The 19,366-nt window shown below is 39.5% G+C and overlaps 2 protein-coding genes across 3 annotated transcripts in view; one reads left to right on the top strand and one right to left on the bottom strand.

The window, feature by feature from the left end:
• Positions 1-11,971, top strand: part of lsp1a (lymphocyte specific protein 1 a) — a 55,106-nt gene extending 43,135 nt beyond the window's left edge. For both annotated transcript variants that reach the window (XM_061722199.1, XM_061722198.1), the window contains exons 11-12: positions 432-537; positions 11,206-11,971. In XM_061722199.1, coding sequence (XP_061578183.1) covers positions 432-537; positions 11,206-11,228 — 129 coding nt within the window. In that variant the 3' untranslated portion in view covers positions 11,229-11,971. The remainder of the gene's footprint in view (positions 1-431; positions 538-11,205) is intronic.
• prr33 (proline rich 33) lies at positions 6,465-14,630 on the bottom strand. Its single transcript, XM_061722197.1, has 3 exons — positions 14,434-14,630; positions 13,987-14,035; positions 6,465-10,470 (listed from the first exon to the last, which is right to left on the bottom strand). The coding sequence occupies exon 3, from the start codon at positions 10,453-10,455 to the stop codon at positions 6,778-6,780; it is 3,678 nt and encodes a 1,225-aa protein (XP_061578181.1). The 5' UTR covers positions 10,456-10,470; positions 13,987-14,035; positions 14,434-14,630; the 3' UTR covers positions 6,465-6,777.
• Between the last annotated feature and the right edge of the window lie 4,736 nt (positions 14,631-19,366).

Below are 19,366 nucleotides of genomic sequence, written 5' to 3'. Positions count from 1 at the left end.
AGCTTCAGAAACAATACTGACTTGGTGATTGGGAGATAGGTGGAGGGTGGAGCTTCAAAAACAATACTGACTTGGTGATTGGGAGATAGGTGGAGGGTGGAGCTTCAGAAACAATACTGACTTGGTGATTGGGAGATAGGTGGAGGGTGGAGCTTCAGGCCAAAACAAAAAATGACAACATAAACATCAGTTGAGGGCTGTAACTCCTCTTTTTAAACCGGAATATCCTGGCTTGAGTGCTGTTGTCAGTGACATAAGTATTTGAAATGAACATGATTTTTAAATGTCTGTTGACATATCGGGGTCATTTTATGATTCGTTTTATTATTGCTCTTACATACAGCTCCTTTAAGCTCTATAAATGATAAATGATGATGAATGATATAAATGATTACAAAGTTTAAAGGAGTTTGTGTCTCATCTCTCTTCAGGGTTCAGCAGCTGGTAAAAAGTACAAATTTGTTGTCACTGGTCATGGCAAATATGAGAAGATTTATGTGGATGACCAGACCCAACGTGACTTCAATGGAAAGTCTGGTAAGAGCATAAACACGAACAGGGAAACCACCTCAATGAACAGGATAGTTGTCCTGAACTGAATGAACACAAATGTGTGCTTTAACTTAATTTAATGTGTCACGTAAACAGGGATAAATCAAGCTTTGGTCATTTTTTTTCAATGGTTGAATTAAAAACACAGCAAACACAAAAGTTGCTGCTTGTAGTTGTTTTTGAACACTTTATTGCCCTTATGTTTCCAAAAAAAATGTTGGCTTAAGTGAGGTAAGTTTCCACATTCTTTTTACTTCTCACACTAAGTTAACAAAAGGAGAGATAGCATTTGTATGCAGTGATAGTCTCAAATTGACAAAACTAACTTAAAATACACTACTTTTTTATGCAATAGACTTGGAATCGATGAAGTGTATGTACCTCTAGCTCATCAGGAGAACTTAATTAAATAGTCTTCAAGATGTAGTTAGTTACATGTTTTCCTAAAGCTGCATTACAGTTCTGCACAATTGTAAAACAAAGCACTGAAGTAAGGAAATGTTACCGTAAGGCACTGTTTTCTTTCCTTAGCTCCAGGTCTTCTCTCTGTAATTTGTATGCAAGTACCTCATGCCCATGTAAAACAAAAGACCAAAACTCCAGTTAAACAAACTTTTGATGAACAATTTGCCAAATATTATATTATGAAATATAATCCAAACATATAATCAATAAAATACATTCTCCAGAGCAACAGACCTTCCAATAATTCCCTTCGCCCCTGCTTCACATGTCGCCATAGGGCTCAGCAGAACTTCCACACCACAGTGATATTAAATAAATAACACACACACACGCACGCACGCACACACACACACACACACACACACACACACACACACACACACACACACACACACACACACACACACACACACACACACACACACACACACACACACACACACACACACACACACACACACACACACACACACACACACACACACATCAACCTAGACATGGATGTTTTGGGACTGTGGGAGGAAGCCGGAGTAACCGGAGAGAACCTACACAAGCACAGGGAGAACATGCAAACTCCACACAGAAAGACTCCCGCTGGGCCCGGGAGTCAAACCAGGAACTTTCTTGCTGGGAGGCAGCAGTGCTAACCAATTAGCCAGCACATAGCCTAATAAATACACTTTTCTTTGACTAAGTGGTACTTTGAGGCCTGAGCCCACCAGGAGTCTTTAGTTTGCATGTTCTCCACGTACTCCCCGGCCCCAAGATACCGTTGTGGGATAAACAGAAACAGCAAGACTGACGCTCTTGGAGAGATAACTTTGCCACCACCACAACCATCCAACCATAAAGCCGGGTTTGGAAGCAAAAAGAAGAGCAGACAAAAACAGGGTTAAAACTAGGGCTGAACGATTAATTGTGAAAATATAAAATGCTATTTTGAAATCACAACATGAGCGATAATAGGGTTGTCACATGACCCATATGGCTTCTTCTATGCATGAACGAGCAGTGAGCTGCATTTGTGGATTGCACAGCAGACTGTGTCCACAGAGCGTGATGTTGGAAATGTTCATGAGTCAATGCTTTGAGAGCCAGTATTTTTATGCAGTGATGCCTGAGGATCCAAAGATCACAAGCATCCAGTTGTTGTTGATAATAATAATAATACACACCTTTTAAAACACTCAAGGACACTATACAGAGATTTGATTATTAAATAAAACAACAGATAAAAGTTACTGATGTAAGTCGCTTTGGATAAAAACGTCTGCTAAATGACAGTAGTAGTATTAGTACAGATGTCCAGAGCCAGAAAGCAGAGAAACTGAAGCTCTAGTGCAGAAGTGGGTTGATGGAGAAAGATGACCTGGGGAAGCAGGAGAAGGTGGCAAAATGAAGGATATCTGACATATAAGAAAAGTGAGGCTGTGGAACACCTTGAATGTATGCAGGGAGATTTTGAACTGAGGTGATGTGGTGAAACAAGAGGGTTTTTGGTGATGACTCAAGCAGCTCCATTGTGGACCATTTGAAACCTATGGAATGAGAGGGAGACTGAAGAGAATTTGTAATAATAAATACGGGAGGTGACAAAACTGTTAACAATGATAGAAGTGGTGCGTGGGGTGGGGGATGGGTCGAGATGATTAATATTGTGTGGATGAAAATATGCAGATAAGATAATATTACTGATGTGAGAATTTAATATTAATGAATCATTGAGCATGTTATCCAAACTATTAACGTGAGGGGAGGGGAAAACTGGGGAACTTTCAAATGATAGGGTAAGACTTTCAACTTTAGACCATGTAGATTTGATACCAAAGAAAATAATTTATTTTTTGTCAATGTTTAGTTTTTGGAAGTGTAAGCTCAGCCAAGATTTTATTTCAGATAGGAAGACGGTGGGGGAAGAGGCTTGGAGTGTGGACTTTGGTTTGCTGGAGAGTTATAGCTGAGTGTCATCTGCAATGCAGTGGCAATGGATATTAAACTTGTGAAAGCTATTGGAGAAGAATGGTCAATGATGAAGGGAAGAGAAGTGTTTACAAGATGTCAAAAGATGGACGGAGCTAAACTTCCTCCACGTAAATGAAGATAAAACAGAGGTCTTTGTGTTGGGGAAAACTGACCTGCTAACAGGATGCAGCAGTGCTGTTGGCCCTCTGGATTTCTCTAACGCTCTAAAATGTATTAGGAATCTTTGATGAAAACTTCAAATTTGAAAGACAGGTCAGTGCAGTAGTGTTTTTATCATCTGATGATAATCAGCAGAGTTAAAGGGAAAGTTCGGTTTTTTACAACCTGGACCTTATTTCTGGCATTTTTTATGGTTGTATACTCACCCAGAGGTGTTTGGTGTCATTTGGAGTCCTTCGGAAGATATTAGGGGTTTTTTGCGAGCCGCTTCTCCATATAACGGTAGCGCATGAGGGCACCCGCGGGACACCGACGATGCAGCGTCTAAATAACACATGATTGCCGCGAAACTCTTCATTTATTTTATGAATCACTAGATCTGCTTCCAGGACCTGTTGTCTACATCCGGGGCTGTGTGTGTAACAAATAAATCAGTTTGTAAACAAGACCTCTGAACTCATGACGTCATCGCGAGTGCGCACTCTGTCCTCCGTTCAGTGAGCTCTTCAGCCGTATACTCCGGCTCAAAACGGTAAGGACGTCCATCATATTCAAAGTCGTCGTCCACAACCTCAGAATTTGACAAATATTCAGACATGTTTCAAATAACTAACAGTAAACTAACAGTAGCGAACTCCAGCTGTACACGGAGCTGTGTCTGGGACGCGCTCACAGAGATGACGTCATGAGTTCAGAGGTCTTGTTTACAAACTGATTTATTTGTTAGACAGACAACCCCAGATGAAGGTCCAACAGGTCCTGGAAGCAGATCTAGTGATTCATAAAAGAAATGAAGAGTTTCGCGGCAATCATGTGTTATTTAGACGCTGCATCGTCGGTGTCCCGCTGTGCCCCGTTCACTACCGTTATATGGAGAAGCGGCTCGCAGAAAACTCCTAATATCTTCCGAAGGACTCCAAATGACACCAAACACCTCTGGGTGAGTATACAACCATAAAAAATGCCAGAAATAAGGTCCAGGTTGTAAAAAACCGAACTTTCCCTTTAAGCAGAAAACAGTGAATTAAATCCAGATTATGATATTTTTATACGTGGGGGAAATCAATTAGTTAATGGAATCCAAAACGCTCGAGGAACGATGAAAAGTCTCCGGTGAGAGGACGATTGTTACTGATAACGTGTATGTTGAAATTCCCTAACAATATTACAACTAGTACAGTAAATGTAATTAAATGGGTGAACATGGGATATATCGGTACACAAGGGTGCTGTGTGGCAGCTGGTCGGGTGATCGTGGCAACAGCTGATCTTATTCTGAAATGCTTTTTATTCTGAAATGCTTTTGGTTACGTTTTTAATTCATAGCTTGAATAATTAAATCAGAGTTGCTCTTAAAAATAAATGAATTCACTGTCACGGTTTGTTTTGGTTCCGGTTTTATTTTGAAACCCGTGTCTTTGTGTTTCAGTTTTGTCTTGACTTCCCTGTTTCCCATCAGCCCTGATTGTCAACCCTTCTGCATATATCTGGTCTTGTCTTTCCCTTGCTCCCTGCTGGTCCGTACTGTTTCTACCCTCCTTGTGTCCTGTCAGGTTTTTTGATGGTCTCTAGTGGTCAGCTCTTGTGTTTTTGTCTTTCCTGCTCACTTTTGGTTTTGTTTGATTAATCACCATTTTTGGGACTCCTGCCTCCTGCTCTCCTGCATTTGGGTCCTATCAACAAGGCAACCTGACATTATTCAGCATAGATACATTCTCATTATCTGACTGTTCATAAACACTGATCTCACCAAAGAGGGGAATAACGGGATGTCAGTGTATTTCTTCATTATTTCTATGCCCTGAACCCAGATGAATTAGTAACACCAATTCAAAAAAAACTAAAACAGAAGAAAAAGACACAACACACACACACACACGCTTATATATATTAATAACAACAAAATCATTTCTTCAATTTTACCCCACCCAGCAGCTTAAAAAAAACAGAGAATTAAAATAGAGTTTTGGAAGTCCTGCGCTACATTGCAGTAACCTGAATTGGTGGTTTCTTTCCTGCAGTGGAAAGGATTAAAATTAAATGAAAATCAGACAGCTCTTTTAGCGCTGGACTGACTTTTCAAACTGCTAAGGGATTTCATTTCACATACTGTAACTGAATGAAGACATGAGCACATCTTTACCTATTCCAACAATCCAGAACTGTAAACTATGAAAATTAAAAGAAATAATATTAAGAATTAGTCTATAAAGCAAATAGCCATTCAATTATTTCAGCGATGTTTCTCAATACAGCTGCATCTAACAAGTAATTACACAGAAACCCATAAAATACGTTCCTCGTACTTTTGCTTCTTTTCATAATATATATATTTTTTTTTAATCACTGGAAGCTAAGACGGTCTGATAAATGTGGTAGAATAAAATGGACATCATTGCCTCTCAAAAAAAAAACCCAAAAAAACAGAATATTATGTATGAAATTGCCTTCCATATTGTTGCAGCAGAAATCCAGCCACAGTTACTGACATCACCTAAATGAAGAGCCGTCCACCTACTACGTAAATATGCAACAACCTGCTTATCATTCACATTAACTGATCAACTCAAAACTTATCAATACATTGACCTCTATCATGGCAGGATGCTCTTTAACATTCTTTGCTAATAACTTAGCCTATCATCTTCCCCAAGTGACATGACCTTTTCCCATTTTTAATCTGAAACATACTAATGCACCCAAATTAGCATTTATCTGAAATGACTGCCAAGTAGTGAGTGAATCCATACATTATTTGTCTTTCGGTCTCTATCTTTCTCCATCTTTTAATCACAATAATATTCTGCAAATCAGAAAGGCATAATGTAAACCTTTTATATAAATCTTATATGTAGCACATTTATATATTGTGATGTCTAATCTCCCTAGTCCCTGCCCATTGAGCTTATTTTTAAGGGTTGACATTACTGTATAATATATATCTAATATAAAGGACATTTATTTACAAAACAAAACAATAACACCCCCCCCCCCCAAAAAAAACCAAAAAAAACAACCAAAACAACAATAAATATACATACACCAAAAATGTCAATAAAACAATACTAAAATAACATGAATTCACATATTCATTCAGTATCTAATCAGAGGGCTTACCATAAGGCAAGCAGCACCATTTTGAATGTGTTCAAATGATGGTTAAAAACAGAATTTTCTTCACAAATTATTTGTCTTAAAATCATTTACTTTAACATCTCAATTAATTATCTGCAAAAAGTGTAATCAACCTTTAACCTCCCAATATATTTCTATCATGAACGTGTAGTGAAAGGAAAAAGGAGAAATTGGAAGATTACATAAACACTTTAATCCAATGTGACACCTCAATGACTTTAAGACAAATATAGTTCTCTCTTTCAAAGCAGCCATAAATATTAACATACACCATCCAGTCAACTAATCACACAAAGCATTTAAGTACAAAGTTCAGTCAATTTCTCTTTAACAGTGGCACAAACATTTTTTTTTTACACAGAGACATAAACGAGACATTTACATGTATTTCTGCCTCTTAGAATTCTACGCCTTTACAAACACATATTGTTTCTTTTCAATTTTGTTTCAGTCTTTGTCTGGAAACGTTATATTAAACATAGCTTAAGTTGACGTGAACCCTCTGGCTGTTCTGTTAAAGTCCTTTGGTTCCTCATCTTTACCTTTTCGGCCAATTAGACCCATTTCAAAAACAGTCGAAATTTTTGTGACGGGTCTTGACGCTGCCTCCCTGAGTCTTTTAGCGTCAAACTTTGGACTGAAAAGTAAGACAGGCAGTCGATGTGCAAATGAGGGTATTTCTTTCGGTTCATTTTTTGCAACCTCCTTCTCCTTCTCCACCTCCTTCTCCTTCTCCATTTTGTTTAACTCAATCTGGTGCATTATGTTCTCTTTAGAAGAAAACATTTGGAAAAGGACAGCGTCCCACCTTTTTGTTGCATTTGGGTCTTTGGTTTGCGTCTCATTCTCGGCTTTGGGCTCATCCCCCAGTTTCTTTTCAAGCATTTTCTCCTCACCCTGAATCGGTCCAGTGACCTCTTTCTGAGAATTTGTTTCTGGAAATATGGGCTCTTCCTGTTCCACCACCATGTGCTTCTTGAGTCGGGACCAACCACTAAATTTAGATTTGACAGCTTTGGGCTTTTTTATGACTTTAAGAAGGGGCTCTGTAGCTGGGAGGGTCTCGTCGCCTTCCTTTTTCTCTGCTGAAGCTGTTTCGTCTTTCTTATCTTTTCCTTTGTCTGCAGTTCCTGTATCAGCAGTCAGTACCTTAGCAAGTAGAGCAGGCTTTGAGGCTTCAGGTTTGATCATGGTAGCAGAAACAGATTTGAGTGATTCCTGAGGAAGTGAAGCATCAGCTTTTTTCTCAGTCGTAACCATTTTTTCAGCAGCCTGGACTTTATCCTTGCCAAATAGTTTCTTCACTGCCTTCAGAGGATCTTGATTACTATCTTTAGGCGGAGGGCATTTGGTTTCGGGAATCGTTATTTCTTGAATTTGTGTTTCCGCTTTCTTTTTCTCTGAACTTGAATCTGGATGTTTTACTTCTTCAAAGATAGCTGTGTCTTGCTTCTTTGCCACCTGACCTGATACTGAACTTGTTTCTTGTATTAACATTGATCCCGGAGAATCAGATGCTTGAGAAACAACAATGATGGGGACTGAAGAGTTAGCTCCAAACTTTTGATCTACCTGATGAGTTTCATCTACACCTTTAGACGTTTCTTTTACTGCAGCTACTTCAACAGTAGAGTCCTCCTTCACACTTTGCTCTTGGCTACTGTCCTCTGGTACTTTTTGTTCAGCTTTGACCTCATCATGTGTCAGCATCACAGAACTTGAGAAACCAAATGCAGAGGAGTGTGTTTTAATTCCTCCGTAAGCAGCATATTCAGCCGGTGTTAGTCCACGATAGCCAGTCTTTGGCTTTTGAGAAACTGGTGGGACATGTTTTTGTGGGCTTGACGATGTCCCATACGTTGGTGTCTTTGGTCGTTTATAGCCAGGTGATGTGGACATAAGTCGGGAGGCTTCATGAGTTGGTGTCTTTGGCCTCTGATATCCCGTCACTACTGGTGTTGGTGGCCCTTGAGTTGGTGTCTTTGGCCTCTGATATCCTGTCACTACTGGTGTTGGTGGCCCTTGAGTTGGTGTCTTTGGCCTCTGATATCCTGTCACTACTGGTGTTGGTGGCCCTTGAGTTGGTGTCTTTGGCCTCTGATATCCTGTCACTACTGGTGTTGGTGGCCCTTGAGTTGGTGTCTTTGGCCTCTGATATCCTGTCACTACTGGTGTTGGTGGCCCTTGAGTTGGTGTCTTTGGCCTCTGATATCCTGTCACTACTGGTGTTGGTGGCCCTTGAGTTGGTGTCTTTGGCCTCTGATATCCTGTCACTACTGGTGTTGGTGGCCCTTGAGTTGGTGTCTTTGGCCTCTGATATCCTGTCACTACTGGTGTTGGTGGCCCTTGAGTTGGTGTCTTTGGCCTCTGATATCCCGTCACTACTGGTGTTGGTGGCCCATGTGTTGGTGTCTTTGGCCTCTGATATCCCGTCACTACTGGTGTTGGTGGCCCATATGTTGGAGTATTGGATCGTTTAGAGGCAACGTGTGGAGCTGGGATCATTCCACTTGTCAAACCAGGCTCTGACTTTGTCATAGCTTCTTGTTGTGTTGCTTTATCTGCAGGTGGGATGTCAGAGTGAATGTCTCCATTTGGTAATATTTCAGGGAGCTCTGTAATATTCACAGTTTGAGAGGCAGGTGGACCGCTCACAGAAGAAATTGTTTTGGGTGTCCTTGACCTCTCTGGCTCAACTGGGATTGGTGAAACTGCAAATAAGAGTGGATTGGGTCTTGAAATTTCAAAGACTGGAGTTTTGGCTCGCGCTGCGTGGAACGCTGGGGTTCTGGCCCGCCCTAATGACATTCTTGATAATGAAACTTCTGGTGTTGGAGTAACACTTTTCATTTGAGTTGCTTGAGTGGTGCTTCTGATCTCTGGTGTTGGGGTAACACTTTTAATTTGAGTTGCTTGGGTGGTGCTTCTGATCTCTGGTGTTGGGGTAACACTTTTAATTTGAGTTGCTTGGGTGGTGCTTCTGATCTCTGATGTTGGAGTAACACTTTTAATTTCAGTTGCTTGAGTGGTGCTTCTGATCTCTGGTGTTGGAGTAACACTTGTAATTTGAGTTAGTGTGGCTTTTTCATTCTGCGATTGAGTTGCTCTGTTGATTTCTGCTGGTGAAGTGGCTCTTCTCAATTCTGATGTAGGAATTTTGATCTCTGTTGTTGGTGCGGTACCTCTTTTGCTTTCTGAAGGTGGTGTCTTTCTCTGAGAATATGTGCCAATTGGGGGAGGTTGTGTTGTTGTTGTTGTTAGACTTTCTCTGACCTCAGATGCTTGATTAAAATCTTCAGCAAATGTCTTGCTTTGAGCTACAATACCACCAATAGCAGTCAATCCAGCCGAGTCGTATACTGGTGGTGTCCTTGATGTCTCATAATACGATGTACTTGCTGTGTACATCCTAATTTTAGGGACTTCAAACATTGGTCTTGGAGATTTTGAGCGTTCCGTTGCTTTAAATCTGGGACGTGGACTTTTGGATCTAATAAATGGAGTCAACACAGTAAGGGGTCGAATCACAGCCTGACCTGCTGCTTCTGGATATGGAGTTGGACCTGGACTTTTGGGTTTGGCTGTGGCAGATCTCGGACCAGCATGACTTTCAGCTTCTGGTTTTTTCACTTCAGTAGCTTCAACAGTTATCTCAGGCACAGCAGAGGATAACTGGGATGTCTTGGCTACCACTGGTTGGGGAACTTGCCCCATAAAGCTTGAGCCCCCAGAATGGGGATCAAGTGCGGTATAAGACGAGTATGTCGTGACGGAGTATGAAGGGATGGCCGCCGTTGGAGGCGACATCCTAGCTGCTCTACCGTAAGCGGCTCGCTGTGGGTAAGGAGATGCAACATGCTGATACAGCGGCCTGACGCTGAAGCGCGGGGGTTGCTGGACGCTGTAGAAGCTGGACAGAGCTTCTGGTGTACGAGGAGGGGTCGAATACTCGAGGTCAGGGCTTGCTTCATTTACAGGCGAAAGGCTGGACCGGAAAGGTGTGGCAGACTGTGATGACTGAGCAGCAGCTTTTTTCTTGGCAGTCCTTTTCAGGAGTTTCTGAAGACGAAGATTGTCCTTTCCAGGCTTGGGCAGTAGAGCTGGAGCATACTGCTGAGAAAGCAGGCCTGGCTGGCTGTTTGTGCCATAAGCAACAGCCATGAGTGTTTCAGCACCCTGTTGAGAAGAAAAGAAAGAAAAAACATTGATCATTCTTACTCTGGTAGGGATTTTGTATTAGAGTGGATACTGTACATTTCTGACACATGCAAGAGGCCTAAAAACATAAAAAAAACTTTCCCTTACATAAAACACATTACTGATTACTCATTCATCTTTTAAATTTTATCAACCTTTTAAACATTTATTTACTAGTATGACAAAGAATGATTTGTAATTTTGACTCAGTTGAGTCACTTCAACTAACCCTAACCTTAAAATATCTCTGCTAGAGCTGAGCAAAGCCTTTAAAATTCTCTGTCCGTGGCTGCGAGCACCAAAGAGGTTTTTTTCTGCCATCAGAAAAGCTAAAACAAAATTATTGTGGCAATACCCTCACAACAAAAGGGTAATTCTCTCAAATAACATCTTTTAATTGTATCATGTTTCTTTTGGGCTCCAGCGCATCTACTCAAACAACATTTAACTGTTATCCCTGAAAAAAGTAATGTTGTGATGCAAGCAATTGCCATTACAAAAGAACATTGCATTATAGTAACAACTTTTAGAGGAATGTCCTTTTATTTACCACACAAGCTGACCAGCGGTTTGTCATTAAAATGTTATAAGAACAACAATAAAAGGGGTACCTAAGTGTGTAAAGTATGTGCTTAAAGTTTTTTCCCCCTCATTTCCACACAGTTTAAAAAAAAAGACATCTAATGTGTTTTTGTTTTTTTGTTTTGCTTGCAGATTTATTTCACAGCGATTGCTGAGGGGATCTTGGGGCCTTCAGTTACTACAGTACCTTCATCAAGAGCCCACGTCCTCTAACTGAATCAGCTCTGCAATAGTTACAGTCTCAGTATTTTGGTTTTTTCAATACAGTATATCAAATGAATCACCTCTTACGGTCTCAGTTGAAAGCACAATCCAAAACATTTGATTATTAAATGTTTATTTTTGTCAAATTTCCATTCTGTGTTTTATGGCATTCTGTTCTGACTGTTATGTACTGTTATGTATTTGGCTGTGGGCTAATGTAAGTTTTACCATTTCTGTTTGCTTGTATTCAACAGTTGTTTTTTTTTGCCTTTCATTTTTATGCTCTAATTGATGTCATGATGGTGTGTTGGGATACTTGTCGGACTAAAAGTGTTCTAAATAAGTGTTAAAATGTATGTTAAAATGTAGAGATGGATGATGCTATTAGTTTACCTGTTCAGCACTTACACTTTGGCTAAACAAAAATTTGCCAAAATTGACATCATCAGTAGTCTTACAAAAAACTTTATGAGGCACATCCTTTATGAACATCTGGAATCTATTAGTTATGAATGTTTTAACACAATGATGCCCTCATCTCTCTTTGTTCTACCCAAACTTATTTCATTTGTTATAGCCATTTTTTGAGTCCCAAACCCACCTGTATTTGTTGTTTTTGTCAATGAAAATAATTTCATATTTTCTCATTTTTATGTCAGACACATGAAAATAAACTCAATTACACAATACATGTGAAATATAACTTCTTTAATTCAACAATTGTGTTATGCCTGTATGATTTGTTTAAACCCATTCAGAACTACGGCGTTTTATAACAACAGTGTTCTAAAACCTGAACATTGGTTAATAACACACCACTAACGTTTCTAAAGACCCTAAACTGCCCACCATTATCTTTATCTCCCCTTTTTCTAATCAAACTGTTGTGAAAAACATAAAAATCAAGCAAAAAAATGAATTATTTATTTGAGTAAGTTCATCTGACCAACTGGCTGCTGGATCAATCTCTATGTCACAAAGCAGCTTTGGCCCTGATACTAAATCCACACATTACCCAAGATATGCTCATTATAATAGGAGCGTATGTGGAAAGAAGCATTACAATTGTATCATAAGAGCTGTGTGAGAGTTGTATCCATGTATGAATATCAACGTCTGTACTGTAACCAGGCAGATTCTTGTAGCTATGAGTGCTCAGTGTCATTTCAACCAGTGCTGTAGAGCTCCATAGTGTCCAGATCTACTCCCTGTCTCCATGTATCTGTATCCATATTTGTGTCTACATGGTTCTATCTGCTGAGGGGTGAAAGTGAATGCGGAGCATCTGACCCGATGACATCACAGCTCATTGACTCTAGATAGGGCTTGAGAAATATTTCCACTGAGAAAGTCCCTGATCATTGATCATGTTAGGCCAGTACTGGAGTTGAGGGGGGATGAGGGGGGATGGCATCCACCCTGAAATAAAAACTGCCATCCCCCCTTTCCATCCCTTATGTCATTTGATTTTGAGTTTTTTATTTTGGTCCATTTGGATACAACATAATACAACATTAAAAAATAAGGTCCAATATATTAAATGGCACCGAAAAGGTATTATGCCTACCCTTTTATGAATTTTATTTCATCAATGAATGTGGTATTACTATTTCATTCTTTTCTTCTATTCTTTTTTAAAGTCATCACCAGAAAAATAACTTATTTGACAATTTTCACCTGTTTCAAGTAACTTGAAATAAGTAGGAAAATCTGCCAGTGGGACAAGATTTATCTTCTTATTACAAGCAAAAAAATCTTGTTCCACTGGCAGATTTTTCTACTTATTTCAAGTGAAAATCTACTTGAAACAGGTGAAAATTGTTGTTTTTTCCAGTGATGAGTCTTGTTTTAAGTGTAATGAGATTTTTTTTACTAAAATTAAACATTTTAACTAGAAATAAGACAAATATTCTTGTTAAGATTGTGAGTTTTTGCAGTGATCCATTTTACTTATCCTGTGAAGGACAGAGTCATATTGATAAGTTCAGAAAAGTGTTTTTTATTGTTGTGTTTTGATGTATTTGATGTAAGCCCAGTGGATATTTAAAGCTTACAGAAGGCTGCATTTAACTGCTGCTATGTCATTCCTGCAGTATTTCTGCAGGTGTTTTGGTCACTGCTATTATTTGTAATATATTATATTATTTGTAATCAGCACAAATTATCTGTCCCCATATGATAAAATCCACCATCCCCCCTGATCTTTTTTCTACAACTCGAGTACAGTTTGGAGGTCATATTAAGTTGATTTAGGCTTTTTTTTCATTTGAAACAATTAACACACCATCAGACAAGTTCAGTATAACCGAAGGTTGCAATTGCATGATGAAGTCACAAACAAGTGTTAAATGTTCTTAGTTTATCATCATGTGCCACCTCAGTAAAAAGTAGGGCAGTGTTGTCCATGCACACACATTCACGCACACACCCTTCCCCTCCCCCAACTCCTGAACTTGCTGTCTGCCTGACACATGAGATGTGCATTGCTCCTTTTAAGGCTTTGGTAGTTTTGGCATTTGGTGTGCCTTCAGGATGCAAGTTCAAAAGAGGAAAGTGTAATAATAGCTTCGCAATAAAATCAGGCTGCTTAATAATGCTTTCCTTAAGCAAATGAAGCCCCCAAAAAAACCTTAACCTCCAAGGAAATTGTGGGGCTCTGTCCAAAGAGAGAAAAAAACAAGAGTTAAGGGTTAAAATGGAAGAACTTACCAGGTAAAAACTTGGTTCTGGTGTTCAGAGCACTCCAGACAGGTTCCCCCTTGAAAAAACAAGAAAACACTGGTTCTATCATATTCAATAAGGCGTACTTATGGCATAGAACTAACTAAAAACAACAGTAAGATTACAGCTCAAAGCTAAAATGTAGTCGGCATTCCCTTGTGCTTCATTGCAACCAGGACAGATAGATAACAGTGTTTTTTAGAGTGTGTTTTAAAGCCACAGGGAGCAGAACACTTGTACAATGCTCAACCCAGCTAGTGCTTGAACGTTGCACTGAGGACGAGAAAGAAACACCCTGAGCTCCTCAAACACATCGCACTTTTGGCTACCGAGGTGGGGGGTTCTGAATTCCCAAGCAGCTGTCTCCCTAACACTTCCCTCAAGTTCCCTTTGCTTTGTCTGCAAAATAAAAGGTGAAATGTTATGGATTTTTACCTGTAGGACTGCTGCATGGGGGGTCGCCGGCCAGCTGCCTGCCTTCCTGTCCCAGCCCGGAGTGTCAGAACGGCAGGTTCATGTTTAGACCAACTCGACCCCCCTTCCTACAAATGGCAGGAACAGGCACCATGGCAATCCAAAAATAAATGTGGAGCCCTGTGGGCTGCTCTGTGACAGCAGCAGCAGCAGCAGCGTTGTGACAGCAGAGGGAAATGAGCAAGACGTTGCACTGACAGCCCCAGTACCCGAGGTTTCACCACCTCAGAGCTCCAAAATTGGTGCAGCAGGACCACCCAATGGAGCCTTAAAGGATGCACCAAGGAGCTGTCAAAGGGTTGCAAAGTGCTAGCACTAAAGTGATGGAAACTACATGTCAAATTATTCTCTGATCATTGTCAGGGAGCCGTAACGTCACACGAGTTCTCTGAGCTGTAAGGGTGGGCTTGTGTTCTGGAAGGTCTTGTTGATCAGAGCTGGTTTTTAAAAAAAGACATAGGGCCTGATTTACTAAAGGTTTGCGTGTGTAAAAACGTGTGCAAACTTGACATCACCCGCAAACCAATGTGCAAGCTGATCTACTAACAGCGTGCAAAGAGGACTGCGCCTCTCAAATGAGCAAAATAGCACACGCTGTTCATTTAGTACTTTTGCCCTGATGAATAATCAATATGGGGCGTACCCGCCAGAAATCGCTAAATACTGGGAGGGGAAGATGCAAATAGGTCCATTTACCACACGCAATGAGATTTACCAAGCCTGAAAGTTATTGCGGGGATTGTGATTGCGTCTGTATTTAATACGTTCAAAAGGAAGGTGCTAATCTGCCCAGCATTACGCACCGATGGCTGCTGTTATTGTGGCAAGGAGGCGACATCGCCAAAATCAAAGAATACGCAGAGAGAGAGTCTTTATTCTGCTGCATGGTATTTTAAAAATGGTTGCACAAGTTTTATTAAAGGCCACTTTTTCTTTAGTTCTTCGCCTTATATCTTGCCACCTTCTTTTAACCTCATCTGCCGTCCTTTTTGTGTTACCAACTGCATTTATTCTATCGCAGATTTTCTCCCATATTGCGTTTCTTTTGGTAATGTTTAAATTTCTTTGCTGTAGTTCATGAATGTGTTTATTTTAGGGCTGTCAGCGTTAACGCGTTAATCGCGATTAGATTAATGCAATCCATAATGCGTTATTTTTTTTTAATCGCATTTTAATCGCAAACCTTTTTGTCCCTTCTACTCACCCGTAGTCGACTCTTCTGTAATGATCCAGAAGAGGGCGGTAATGCACCGGAAAAAACTGGATGCCAACCGCCAATAAACCTCAAGAAGAAGAAGACTCCTCTGTAGCGCTGTAGCGTTTTATAATACGTCCATGGTAGCGCCATGTTTGCTGTTTCCTAAAGTAAACTTCCACCACCACCAACTACAAAGAGACGCCAAACTGAACCACTACCCGTGGATAGAAACAGAAAACGTGTGTTTGCCGAGAAGTGGCTGCATGATGTTACGCGGCGACGCGCACCTTACGTTCGCGCTCCCGCGTATCCTACCCCGTAAGCTCTGCGTTGGTGCAACGCGGAACCATAAATCAGCCAGCGTCCGTCACTGCGTGCAGCATACCTGCAAGACGCTGCTCTGATTATGGCTCAAAGTTTATGAAAACCCCAAATAAAAAATAAATTAGAGAATATTTTATGAAATCAATAAACAATTCCATCATCAAAATTATAACAAATAAAGGTTCAACATATCTTGCTTTGAATGTAATAAGACTAGGTAATATATTAGTTTCACCTTTTAAGTTGAATTATTGAAATAGATTAACTTTTACACCATATTCTAGTTGAATTATTGAAATAGATTAACTTTTACACCATATTCTAGTTGAATTATTGAAATAGATTAACTTTTACACCATATTCTAGTTGAATTATTGAAATAAATTAACTTTTACACCATATTCTAGTTGAATTATTGAAATAAATTAACTTTTACACCATATTCTAGTTGAATTATTGAAATAGATTAACTTTTACACCATATTCTAGTTGAATTATTGAAATAAATTAACTTTTACACCATATTCTAGTTGAATTATTGAAATAAATTAACTGTTACACCATATTCTAGTTGAATTATTGAAATAAATTAACTTTGTAAAGGACCATATTGAGCCATTCATCTTTATAAGTGAATAAATATCGTTTTGCCTATAACTTATTCCTGCATCCCTCTTTTATCGATCCGGTGAGACGGGTCACCGCGTTTTTGGAGGCCCAAATCACATATCCAGGGGCTCCTCTGAGCACCAGACCAAAATAATTATGTGCAGCCCTGTCTATATGGCACTTTGTTTAATTTGAAAAACTGTATTTGAAGTAGACAGTGTTTTAAGTTGGTCTACATGGCACTTTTTTGAAAGAAAATACAAAAGGTCAAAAAGGAAATTATTTCTTTGTGTTCATTTGATTCCCAATTAAGACACAATGGTAAGAAATGATTTACATTATGGGCTTAAAACTGCCTTGAAATGCGAAATAACAGAATTTTAAACATGCAATTCAAAATGCGATTAATCGCGATTAACTTTTGAAATTCTGCGATTAATCGCGATTAAAAAAAATAATCGTTTGACAGCCCTAGTTTATTTGCCTCTTCCACTAATATCTCTAACTCCAACTCGTCAAATTTCATTTTGCGCTTGCGACTATCCTGCTTTCCATCCAGACTCTCCATGGCGCAAACCGTAAGACGCGCAACACCTCATTTAAATACTGCAGTTTGCACCTGTTATCAATTGCGCAAGCAATCTTAGTTGATCACCCGCAAAACACACAACAACAGCACGTGCAAACTTTTCAGTGCACACGCAATTTAGTACTCTTTATTTAGGATCTTAGTAAATCAGGCCCATAGAGTAGAAAACCTTTAGCACACCAGATATGCAGAAAGGTGTGTCGGAGGAGGAAAGCTGCAGCCAATTTAAAAAGAAAACTCCTGCACACCTTCTTCTCACCGTACTAGTGTTTATTGGGCCAACGTTTCGGTCATAGAACTATTTGATTCTATCTAATTGATGCCTTGAAATAGTTCTATGACCGAAACGTTGGCCCAATAAACACTAGTACAGTGAGAAGAAGGTGTGCGGGAGTTTTCTTTTTAAAAAAGACTTTAAAAAAAGAAAAAGTATCGGAGGAATAGCCTTCAGAGATTCCACAGACACTGATGATGGGCATCCAGTGTGGCCTGATCAAGGCTCAAGGTTTAAGGGTCGCTTTATTAGTCACCCGCGGGAGAAATTGGTCTCGGAGTAAGAGGCCATGTTATTTAAATGTCCTTTGCTAGGTATCGCTCATACGACGCTGATAGGCAGAATGTCCCTGGGATTATTAATGTATGCTTGATTCTGATTTTTTCCTCTTTTCTTCTTGTTTTTTCATTTTGAATATGAATCTTGTGGCGTTTTTATTGCGTCACAGGACTTCAAATGCCACCATGACTTGTCTCTATTGCAACATTTTGAAGTTTCTGACTCATAATGGTATGCATGTTGACGGGAAAAAATGAAAAGCTAAAGGTTATCTACAACCTGTAAATGTGGTGCTAGAACTGAGCGATTCTGAACAAGTATGTTGATGATGTGGCCGTGTTTATCCAGCTTTAGGAGACTGTCATGTGTAACACAACCATCATAAGTCTCATATATCGTTAGTGCTCGGATGACTCTGTTATTTAAGAGTCCACATGTCTTTTCATTTCATGTGTGGTTTTAGGTTTAGCTTAGGTTCATCTCAAAGACAATTTAACCATTTTGATTTAAATGTGATAAATTAATGAATAAGTAATTGAATGTAATACAGTCAGTTGTGTTGTAGAAGAGGATTCTTTTCAAATGCTTTTATTAAGGCTACAAGAGCCTTGTGGATTTCCAGGGGATATTGTGTGATGCAGATCAATCTCTAAAGTGATATGGTATTGGTATCTCAAAGAGAATTTAAAGGCTCCTTAATGGGGTTCTGATGGTTTGGTACTTAACGTTAATGGTCAAGGCCCTTGGATCAAATATCAGGCACTTAAGTTGATGCAGAGGAAGACTGATGTGTGCACATTTCATGGGGAGATTTGTTGTAAAGTGTTATTACTACCACTAGTTTCATTTGAAATGATCCCCTTTGGGCAACCATATATGTGTTGTTTGTGTTTTATTTGACTGTTGAATAGATCAGTCTTTGACCAAAGTGTTATTTTATTCTCCTGCCGTGAGGCAGCGCCCCCACAAGGAGGAGACCAACACTTCCTAATCCTGTGATTACAGCACACCCTGGAGGACATTTCCATTCCACTCAGCATGCATTGAACCATAATACTAATCCAGCCAACTAAGGTTCTGTATCAGTGATGCTAAAACTGGTTTTTCATTTAAACTATATCAAACAGATTAAATGCATAAATAGAAGCAAGAGATCCAGGCACTCGAGACGAGGTGGATAAAAGGATAAAAAGCCTTTATTAAAAGACGTCTGCCAAACATGTTTCGGCCTATCTGGCCTTCATCAGGGAAAAAAAAAAAAGGTTAAATGCATACTAATGATTAATATTATGACAGTCGTTGAATTGTTATTTAATGTAGTACAACTTAAAAACTATAATAAAAGAAGAATGCACTACTTAAAAAAAAAACTCACTCAAAGATGCAGAAATGAACAGTCCTTATATTCGGTAGGACCATTAGATATGGGGAAAGTGTTAAGCTCACACATTAGAAATGTATTTCTATGATCCCATCTCTGCACCTTTACTTCACGAGCAAATAAAATGACATGTTTGTTTGTGTCTGTCCCAACGTGTTAAAGGGTTAACAGAAATGTGTTTAAAGTTAAATATATCTTAAACTATCCATTGCCATCGCCTGCTGATTAATGCTGATTTCT

This window comes from Cololabis saira, chromosome 5 (assembly GCF_033807715.1).
Source record: "Cololabis saira isolate AMF1-May2022 chromosome 5, fColSai1.1, whole genome shotgun sequence".
NCBI lineage: Eukaryota > Metazoa > Chordata > Actinopteri > Beloniformes > Belonidae > Cololabis > Cololabis saira.
The sequence above is the reverse complement of the archived record's forward strand: the minus strand, read 5'-3'. Positions and strand labels throughout refer to the sequence as shown.

Excerpts from the sequence above, each read along its gene's own strand:
- prr33 (XM_061722197.1), bottom strand. The coding sequence starts at position 10,455 with ATGGCTGTTGCTTATGGCACAAACAGCCAGCCAGGCCTGCTTTCTCAG.